The 9,983-nt window shown below is 54.5% G+C and overlaps 2 protein-coding genes across 2 annotated transcripts; one reads left to right on the top strand and one right to left on the bottom strand.

Moving 5' to 3' along the window:
• Window positions 1-335: 335 nt before the first annotated feature.
• Noc4l (nucleolar complex associated 4 homolog) lies at window positions 336-4,885 on the bottom strand. The gene is given in 15 exon segments (NM_001014129.1): window positions 336-617; window positions 701-814; window positions 993-1,075; window positions 1,197-1,357; window positions 1,480-1,590; window positions 1,786-1,846; window positions 2,072-2,183; window positions 2,271-2,321; window positions 2,567-2,601; window positions 2,742-2,841; window positions 2,939-3,088; window positions 3,362-3,469; window positions 3,952-4,058; window positions 4,528-4,648; window positions 4,739-4,885. Coding segments are annotated over 15 exon segments (1,551 nt in total). The 5' UTR covers window positions 4,856-4,885; the 3' UTR covers window positions 336-497.
• An 87-nt stretch (window positions 4,886-4,972) lies between these two features.
• Window positions 4,973-9,662, top strand: Ddx51 (DEAD-box helicase 51). The gene is given in 15 exon segments (NM_001401167.1): window positions 4,973-5,281; window positions 5,376-5,509; window positions 5,953-6,103; window positions 6,359-6,504; window positions 6,584-6,655; window positions 6,809-6,915; window positions 7,086-7,194; window positions 7,281-7,426; window positions 7,557-7,749; window positions 7,849-7,964; window positions 8,043-8,159; window positions 8,339-8,440; window positions 8,612-8,675; window positions 8,767-8,901; window positions 9,079-9,662. Coding segments are annotated over 15 exon segments (1,908 nt in total). The 5' UTR covers window positions 4,973-4,992; the 3' UTR covers window positions 9,106-9,662.
• Window positions 9,663-9,983: the final 321 nt, after the last annotated feature.

The raw sequence follows: 9,983 nt of genomic DNA, 5'->3' as shown, positions 1-9,983 counted from the left end.
GGATATAGCAGGGTGCCCCAGTAACAAAGTGGGCACAATGCAGTGTCACCTCTGTCCTGCCCTGCCGGCTACAGGAAAAGCAGAGGAGTCTGGCAGCCCCTCCCTGCCCGAGACCTAACTGGCCAGATATATACTCCCTTTATATAAACATTTTAAGCCAGACATTGGTGGTGAACACCTTTAACCCCACCACTCAGATGGCAGAGGCAGGCAGATATCTGATTGGGTTCAAGGCCAGTCTGGTCTACAGAGTTCCAGGACAGCCAGGGCTACATAGAGAAACACTGTTTGAAACAAAACAAAACAAAAGCCCAAACCAAACCACACCAAAAAAACAAAACCAAAACAAACCATTTATTTGTGGCGCACCTTTGTAACCTCAGTACTGCGAAGGCTTAGGCTCGAGAACCACAAGTACAGGTCAGTCTCACATAGTGAGATCCTGTCTCAGACACACACACATACAAAAGCACTTCTTAGGAGAAGTGACAGCCAGGTCAGCTGAGACAGAAGAACTGAGTACAAAGGTCGTCCTGTCGACCCAACAGGCCTTTAGCTGGGATGAACTCCAGGGGCACAGACTCAGGCATCTTCTTCTTCAGGTCCTGCTCAAAGATCTGCAAAGGACAGACGGTGGTCCTGGACTGGATGCAGTGGTCCCCGTGGCATGTACCCCAACAGCCCTGTGCACGACACTCACCTCATATGCAGTAAGTTCCAGGAGTGGTGCGATGCTGACCTCAGGGACAGAGAGTGCCTGGTTGATGACACTGGCAGCTCTGGACACCTCTGGGTGGTAGTGCTGCTGGAGGGTCTAGGAGTAGCACACAGCAATGTGAACAGGGACCTCGTGGCACACAGGCAGGACCTTGGGATGGAGCTTGAAGCCTGAGCCAGTGTGAGGTGACTGAATTCCTTGGGATACCCTGGCATGGTGCCCTGTGTGACCAAGATCCAATGCCTTCCAGAATCTGGGTAGGGAGGGGACTTACCTGCAGTTCCCACAGGCAGCTCTCCAAGGCACGGCTCCTGGCTGGGTCCTTCTCCGTTGGGTCATATGGATCAGCATCTAGCTCTAGATAGAAACAGACCAAGGCTTCTGCCATTTCCGTTTGCTACCCAGCTGTGTGGCCGCGGGAGGCAGGTAGGACTCTTGGCCAGGGTGTGCCACCGTGCCCAGCTACTCATGTGCTCACCAGGGCCCTGTGGGCGGTGCACCATAACTCGGCAGGCAGGGTGTCTACGCAGCAGGTTGCAGATTAAGGGCAGGACCATAAGCAGGGCCTCAGGAGGTGCTGTTAGCGCCAGCCGGGCCAGGCGTTTGGCAAAGGCAGCTACCAGGTAGGCAGGGAGGTGGCTGGGAGGGCAACAGGTATGAGAAGATAGGTCCCCAATAGCCTTCCTCCTCCTCCTCCCCAAACAGGACTATAGCCCCCCAGGGATGACAGAGCGGGTGAGCTGGATAGCCCCCACACTCACGAGGACGAAAGGAAGAGGTCAGCCAAGTGAAAGAAGCGCGCTCGGTACTTGACATGAAAGATGGATGGATCCAGGAGACCATAGAGCCTTTGATAGAAGTCAGGGTACTCCCTGAGGGAGAGACCAGAGAGGAGCCATGGGGTGAGCTGCCTAAAAGGACAGGACCCCAGGCAGCCAAGGCTTTATCCTCCCTCCTCTTCTTGTACCTCTTCTGCTTCAACCTCCCCCAGTGAGCAACGCAGGCACATAGAGAGAAGCTAGAGAGAAGCTAGAGAGCAGAGCAATGCCATCCTGTCTGACACTCACAGGTTATGCTTGTGGATTAGGATGAAAAGTCCGTTCAAGGCCAGGAGGCTGATGGCACCACCTGCGGGAACACAGGAAGACATGAGGCCACACCTTGCTCACCCTGAGCCTAAGCAAGGGAGGGATGGCTGCAGTTGCAGATGGCCGGCCTATAGTGTGACTACCTAAGGTCACATGCAAGAAGGACATAGAACTTAGCTCCAGTATGACACAGTCTGGAGCTGGAGCTCAGCCCATGCACAACGAGCGGCCCTTGCCAAATAGCCTTGGTGGAAGTCCCACTCACCCACATCACAAGCACTTGTGAGGAAGTCGATCATGAGTGTGGGTTGAGCCAGGTGGGGTAGGATGGAGTCATGCATGGCCACCAGCACCTTCTTGTACAGGCTGAGGGGCAGCTGTAGAGATTGTGTCAGTCAGGGAAGCAATTTCTCTTGTCCCCACTCCCCACACCAAAACCGGCACTTCCACCCACCGGACTCTACCTTGTGCTTGAGGAAGCCAAGCCACATCTCCTGGAAAGCTTTCCTCTGCTCCTGTAATGGGACCAGGCGTTCATGTGTCACGACACACCCAGTCCTCCTTGCCAACACTGGCCACCTAGCCCTTTTGACCTTTTACCCTGACAGCCCTATGGCAGTCTACAAGGCCATGTCTCAGCAGAAGGAGAGACAAGGTTAAGGGCTCAGGTCTGAAGTTGGTCATAGTGACACTTAAGAGGGACATTGTGTGAGATGGGAGACTATGCCAAGGAAGGTCCCCAAGTCTGAACGTGTCTCACCTTCAAGTGAACAACCTTCCACTTGCTTGATGTCTCTGTAATTACAGCAAAGAGAAGTCATCAACTTGTACGTGGGGAAGACCGTGGCTAGCCAGGCTGATAGACTGGGACTCCGGTCAGCAGCCCACCTACTACGGGGCAGGCTCCTGTGAGCCTTTATGTGCCCAGAACTCACGTGCGTGCTTCACATAGAAGTTGGTGAGTTCATGCTCTTGGAGGGGTAGGTTCACAGCAGACAGCAACATGAAGGCGTTGTTCCAGAAGGTGAGTGACACCTATAGGAAGCCTAGCCTAAGCATCTGGCCAGGCTGTTGCCACCTACCTACCTCCCTGAGGTGCTAGGACACAGGGTTACGAGACCCAGCTGTTTACCTCAGGTTGCCGGCTGGTGGCCCGCGCCAAGATGCTGGTGGCCACCTGCATTGCGTGGTACCGGATGTCGTCATATTCCAAGTACTCACAGAACTGGGAGATAAGCAGGCTGTGGTCATCCTCTGGTGTGAGCAGGCCTCCTACCACTGCCTGGGAACAGAGAGAGATGAATGACTTTGTCCCACAGGGTAGTCCTCACATGGCTAAGTAGAGTGCCACAAGCCCTGTACCACCAAGTTGTCTGCCATTCCTCTCCAACTGGCAAGACACTCAAGACCAATGAGCAGGAAGCCTTGCTCAGCTCCCAGATCAAGGCAAAAGCAGGAATAATCCCCCACCCAGCTATCTGCTCAACCTGCTGGCTCATGGGACAGCCTTAGGGCTGTGGTCACCACAGTCCTCCAGGTCCTACCAAGGCCTCACCCTAAAGAGTGTGCGGGGGAAGAGGTAGTGGCTTTCCCACTGGGGCTTCTCCAGGGGTTTCGCTCCTTCCAGCTGCACGAACTTCATGAGCGTCTCGAGGGCCAGTTCCTGGGATGCAGAGAAGAGCGACCATGAGGCCTCCACCCTCCAGGAGGCCCCTCAAAGCTCATCTAACTTCTGGGAGGCTCCCTCACAACCAAGCTTAGTCCTGGGCCAAGAACCAGGAGAGATCAGACCCCAGCTTATCTCGCTCCATAGGTATGTGATGATGGTGACATGCTCTTGCTAACTTGGGACATAACTTGTAACAGAACTTGGCCTGAGGCATGTACACAAGCTTGGCCAGCATGGGAGGCCACCTAACCGTTCCCTTGTCCCCCAGTTTTGGAGGTGCCTCAGCAAATGTAACAATGTACAATGCAGGTACACAGCCCAGAACTAGGGTTGCCAGAACGGTCTTCAGGGCCACAGTGAAAGTTTTCTAGGTAGGAGTCTCTCCAACAAGTGAGGGAAGAGATTCTCAAATCAAAGGCCCCTACTGCTGCTTTAGAGATGAGGGGGAAAGCTGGGCCCAAGACTTCAAAACTCACCTTGACCTGGAAGGAGGGATGGGTCAGGAGTTCCTCCAGGCGGTTACAGCAGCTGTGGTAGCGGTGTCTCATCCACACCTTGTATTTGTACGTGGCTCCCTGGGATCCTAAGGAGTTAGGAGAGCTAACTGGCATTAATGTTTGTGTGTCAAGCCCAGCCCCATCTTCCCATTGTGTCTCATCTTCACAGTAGTAAACTTGCACTACAAGATCCCAGACCGGGAATTGCAAACGACATTTTCTGAACCCTGCGAACTGGGAGCGGGTATTGAAACACAGTTTCACTTTACCTCAGGATCTGGATCTTCCAAACACTAGGGCAGTAACAGTATCAAACTGGAAATGGCGCACATAAAACACGAGGGAAAAAAAACCCAAAACGGCCATGTGTACGAATTCATGCAATCCTGGCAAGTATACGGATCTCACTTCCTGAGCCACAGTGAGTTGACCGCGTTCTCCTACCAGACTGAATGGTCTATGACAAGGCCCTGGCTCGGGGGTGTTCCTATGTTGACAAGGCGTCTCTCCGGAACTGCCTGGCGGAGAGCACCCCACGCCCTCCAGGTCACTCACCTGCCAGGGCCATGTCTTCGCATGGCAGCGAACCCACGAACAGCTCTTCCCGCTCCAGCAAGGTACCGAAGAGTCGGCTGCACGTGCGCACTCCTTCCTTGATCTCCTCCGGGTCCTCGGACTGAGATGGGGAGACCGACAATGTGACGCTCGGCCCCGCTGTGACTCCAATTGCCGCCCCAGGTCCGCCCCTGTCGCCCGCACCGCTCACCTGAAGCACAGCCAAGATGTCGAACACCGCGTTCGCCCGGCCACGATTCGACAGTACTGCCTCCAGCAGGCGGCCGAGCTCCTGCCTGGAGCCCGTCGAAGCCGGTTGCCGCTCCATGCTGCCGCCAGCTGCTCCCGGGAACCGACGTCTGCGCCAAGTGTAGTCGCACTCGTGACGTCACCAGCGCTTCTAGGTCGCAGGGCTGGCTTACGTCATCAAAGAGCGTCGAAGAGGAACCAAGGCGTGCAGCAGCTATGGCGCTGTTCCACATAGCGCGGTACGCGGGCCCGGAGGCTGCGGGGCTGGGGGATACGGAGGCAGAGGCCGGAGGCCGAGCTCGAGTGCTTCTGGAGCGACTGCAGAACAGAGCCCGTGAGCGGGAGCAGCGGCAGCCGGAGCTCGAGTCCACCGGGACGGCTGCGGAAGCGCCAGTTAGGCGGCGACGGCGGCCCCGACGGCGGCGTGGGGTGAGCGGCTCGGTGGCTGAGAAGCCGGAGGCTCCTAGGGCTAAGCGGCAGAAAGTGGAAGACGACGTGGACGCAGGTGGGCCGTGAGTCCACGATGTGGAACAGAGCATGGAGGCTTTCTGCATACGCGGCGGGTTTGACGTCTCCTACGTTTGTGCTCTATTGCTCAGGGAGAGGTGAGGAGACGCCGGAGGAGCTCAGTGAGAGTGCAGAGGACCCAGGTGAGAGCCCTCAGGAGGATGTCCAGAGACCCCCAGCTCCAGGCCGGGTGTTGGGGGACTTTGCAAGGAAGAAGGTTCCGAAGGTGAGTGAAACTGTCGGCGGTTCTTTCTGTCCTCCTGGGACTCATCAGTCTTAGCGGGAAGGTTTTTGTTTTGTTCGCCATCACGTAGTTAACTGGAGAAAGCGGGAGGCTTATAGTGTTCCTTTGGGTATGCATGGACGCTCTTGAAATGGAAATCCAGAGACGGATAAGAACCCTTGGGATAAGCCCTGCGGTGTGCTCCTGTCTTCCTCCATTGAAAGCAGTATTTCTTGGTGCATGGAGACAGTTTGCTGGGTTGGTAGGCTTATGGACAAAGTACTTTATGCAGGGTGTTCGGTGTGCTAAGGTTGCAAGAGTGGGTGGTGAAGGGTTGAAGAAAGACTGGTTAGGGTCTATTCTGTTGTTGTTCCTGGTTTCTAATGACTCCGAAAGCCTGAAGCTTCTGCCGAACCCTTGTGGTTTTCCCACCCCCTTGCTTTCAGGTCCAGCCTTTCCTGCCAGCATGGTTGGCCAAGCCAAGCTGTGTCAAGAAGAGTGTCACTGAGGATCTTACTCCTATTGAGGACATCCCTGAGGTTCACCCTGACTTGCAGAAGCAGTTGAGGGCTAATGGCATCTCTTCCTACTTTCCAGGTGGTTCAGCCCTGGGCAGATGACGGGGTGGACTCACAGCAGCCTTCCCTGGGCTGAGCTGCAGTGTCAGGGTTGTCATATAGGTGTCCCTACCGCACACAAGATCAGTGAGCTTCTGTAGCCTTGGGTTCAGGTCCTTGACGATTGTCTCAGGCTTTATCCAGTCCTGGTGCCATCTTTGACCAGAAGAATTCCTGGGTGAAATTGTATATCATGACATATATTTGACCCGATCCTTTTCTTCCTTCCTTCCAGTCCAGGCAGCTGTGATTCCCGCCCTCCTCGAGAGTGCTGACAATGGATTTCTCGTAGGCAGAGGTGGCTACCAACCTAGTGACCTCTGCGTTTCTGCCCCAACAGGCAGTGGGAAAACACTGGCCTTTGTCATCCCCGTGGTGCAAGTGAGTCTGAGGACACAGATTTGCAGCCGGAGCATGATGGGGAGGGTCCCAGTGGCACAGATGGTCTTTGTCTCTGCAGGCCCTGTTGCATCGAGTGGTCTGTCACATCCGTGCGCTGGTTGTGCTTCCCACTAAGGAGCTGGCCCAACAGGTGTGTCAGCTCTGCATCCAGAAGTTTCTGTCCCCAGCTTCAGTTGCCCTGTGTGTTCATGTACTTATCTCTTGACCAGCTGTATCCCACTCAAGTCTCTGCTGTGGCAGGGGACACCACCTATCTTAGGCCAGTGACGGATTCCTTTTTCAGGTGAGCAAAGTATTCAACATCTACACGGACACCACACCTCTGCGGGTTGCCTTGGTGACTGGACAGAAGTCACTGGCCAAGGAGCAGGAGAGCCTTGTCCAGAAGACGTAGGTGTGCCAGGTGGTGGGCTCTTCAAGAGGTCCTCCCTCAGCCCAGCTGGGGTCCTGTGGTGGGGGTGGTGGGGGTTGGGGGTCGGGGGTATCAGTGCTTTACATGTGAGTTTTGAGTAGATGGCCCTGGGAGGTGCTTCCTTTCTCTGAGTCTCTATGGTTTGTAGAGCAGATGGTTTCTGTTGCCTGGCTGACATTGTGGTGGCCACACCTGGCCGCCTGGTGGACCACATTGACCAGACTCCAGGATTCAGCCTCCAGCAGCTCCGCTTCCTGGTAGGCCACCTCCTGGACATCTGGGCTTTTAGCTGGGGTGATCACGGCAGGGATCTTCATTTGGCCCTTGCTCCTGTCCGCTGTAGATCATTGATGAGGCTGACCGGATGATAGACAGCATGCACCAGTCCTGGCTGCCACGAGTGGTGGCGGCAGCCTTCTACACTGAGGACTCCACAGGCTCCTGTGCCCTGCTCCAGAGGACACAGCCCCAGGCTGTGACTGCTGCCAGGTAACCTGCCTTGCACGAGGGCTGGCTCCCCCATGTGCTGCTCCCTTTCTTAGCTCCCTTGCTGGCCCTATAATAGGGATCACAGTGGCACAAGGACACCTATCCTGCTTACATGCCCTTCCTTTTCCAGCACCTGCATTCCCCAGATGCCTCTGCAGAAGCTGCTGTTCTCAGCCACACTGACCCAGAACCCTGAGAAGCTGCAGCGCCTCGGCCTGTACCAGCCAAGGCTTTTCTCCACAAGGCTGGGACACCAAAGCCCTAGAGACACAGTTGAGGTGGATGAAAACCTGGGGAAGTACACCTTCCCTGTGGGGCTCACGGTGAGCAAGTAGGGCACATGGCACAGGTTTGGGTATGTGGGGCAGGTTGGTGTGGAGGTCCAGGGCTTCTGGCTAGCACCTGCTGTCCATTTCCCACAGCATCACTATGTGCCATGCAGACTCAGCTCGAAGCCACTCATTGTCTTTCACCTGGTCCTTGGGATGAACTTCTCGAGGGCTCTTTGCTTCACCAACTCCCGAGAGAATTCCCACAGGTGAGGTGAACTAACGTGGGTGTAGCCAGTATACACTGGGCCCTGGTACCACCTGACTTCTATTCCTTCTCTATCCAGGCTCTTCCTGTTAGCACAAGCTTTTGGGGGTGTGAGTGTGGCTGAATTCTCCTCCCGCTATGGGCCTGGCCAAAGGAAGAAAATCTTGAAGCAGTTTGAACAGGGAAAGATCCAGCTGTGAGTACCTGGAAAACACACAGGACCTACTATATAGAGTTGGTGTGTTATTGAGCCCTCTAGTTCCTGGGCAACTGATTTCCAAGAGAGACTCGGAATTAACCCTGGCAGGGTAGGCACAGGGGTGGGGGTGGGGTGTTTGTTTCTGGCCCTTAGCCCCACTGCCTGTGTCTCATCAGCCTTATCAGCACAGATGCTACCGCTCGAGGCATCGATGTGCAGGGTGTGGAGCTGGTGATCAACTATGATGCTCCGCAGTACCTGAGGACCTATGTGCATAGGTAAGGGTAGTTGGTAGCGGCCGTTGGTAGGCCACATTATGAACTCTTGGTCATCCTATGTAGGATCACCTTGCATGATGGTTATGTACAGTGTGGCCAAGAGAGACACTGTCCTGTCAGGTCTCTCTGGTCCAGGAGCCACTGTCCAAAAACACTCATCCTTGCTTTCAGGGTAGGGAGAACAGCCCGAGCTGGGAAAACTGGACAGGCCTTCACACTTCTCTTGAAAGTGCAGGTAAGACTGATTAGTTCTCAGCAGATGTCATGGGCAGATCCAAGCTGCTGGCCTGACCCAGAGTCCTTCTTACGAAACCCCGCCCTTCCAGGAAAGGAAGTTCCTTCAGATGGTGTCAGAAGCTGGGGTGCCTGAGCTGGCATGCCATGAGGTCCCCAGGAAGCTCCTGCAGCCACTGGTTGCTCGTTACGAGACAGCCTTGTCTCAGCTGGAGAAAACTGTCAAGGTGAGTGCTTCAACCAGTCCCACCTCTGCCCTAGTAACACCACCACAACCAGGAAGGGAGGCAATCAGGGGGCGCCTCCTCCTTTAGCATGGTGTCTGGTGTCTCGAAGTTGTAGGGTGAGGGGGCTGCAGCTAGCAGTAAGGATGAAATGGTGCAAAGCTCCCTTTTCCTCCATAGGAGGAACAAAAGCTGAAGGCAGCCTAGATGGGAACATCCTGTGAACAGAAGATAACAGCTCCTTGGGGTTCCAGTGGGAACAACCCTTCTTCCCAACATCGTGGGCATCTGGTCGACTTGGGACAGGCAGCCTAGTTGGTGGCCTGGTCCTGAAAAATAATGGCTCTTGGGTTGGACTGCTGGTGTCCAGTTGATCTTCAGAAATAAGCTCAGGCGAAACTGAAGGAAGCCCTCAGGAGTGTGACCAAAAACTATGGTGACTACAGATTAAAGTGTTTATCTGTTAGCATCACACGTCTACAGAGATGTTATGGTGGGCCTGCCCCAGGCAAGTCATTAGAGGCAAGAACAGGTTGAAGATTCCTTGGCTGCTAGTCTTCAAGATCGTACTTTATAATCCGCCACCACCCATTTAAGTTCTTAAATGGTGGAAGAATCCTTCCCTGAGCATCGTCAAGGAGACTTAGCACTTACCTGTGCTTATAAGGAGGCCTGTTTTTGAAAAGTCTGTGTGTCAAAAAAGGTAAACTATTTTCATTTGTATTCAGAAAAAAAAAAAATAAAATGGATCACTTGAACCCATACAGATTCTCTGATAGCTCCAACACAGCCACTTAGCTACTCCTGTAACTCAGGCCACCCAGGCTATCCTGAGAGAGCACCACAATCCACAGGTACTGTCTCCAGGCCCTTGGTGGCTCTAGGGACTTGGGTAAGGGGAAGCCTCCCGCAGCTTTACCCCTGCCCTCCCCCATTTTAAATTTTACGTATATGTTTACCTGCAGGTGTGTCTATACATCATGTGTGCCTAGTGCCCAAGGAGGCCAGACGTGTTTGCTGGATCCCCTAGAACTGGAACTACAGGCAGTTATAGGCTGGATCCTCTACAAGAGCTGTAGCCATCT

The sequence above is a fragment of the Rattus norvegicus genome, chromosome 12 (genome assembly GCF_021556685.1).
Source record: "Rattus norvegicus strain SHRSP/BbbUtx chromosome 12, alternate assembly SHRSP_T2T, whole genome shotgun sequence".
Lineage (NCBI taxonomy): Eukaryota > Metazoa > Chordata > Mammalia > Rodentia > Muridae > Rattus > Rattus norvegicus.
Note: the sequence above shows the minus strand (reverse complement) of the source record. Positions and strands in the feature narration are given on the sequence as shown.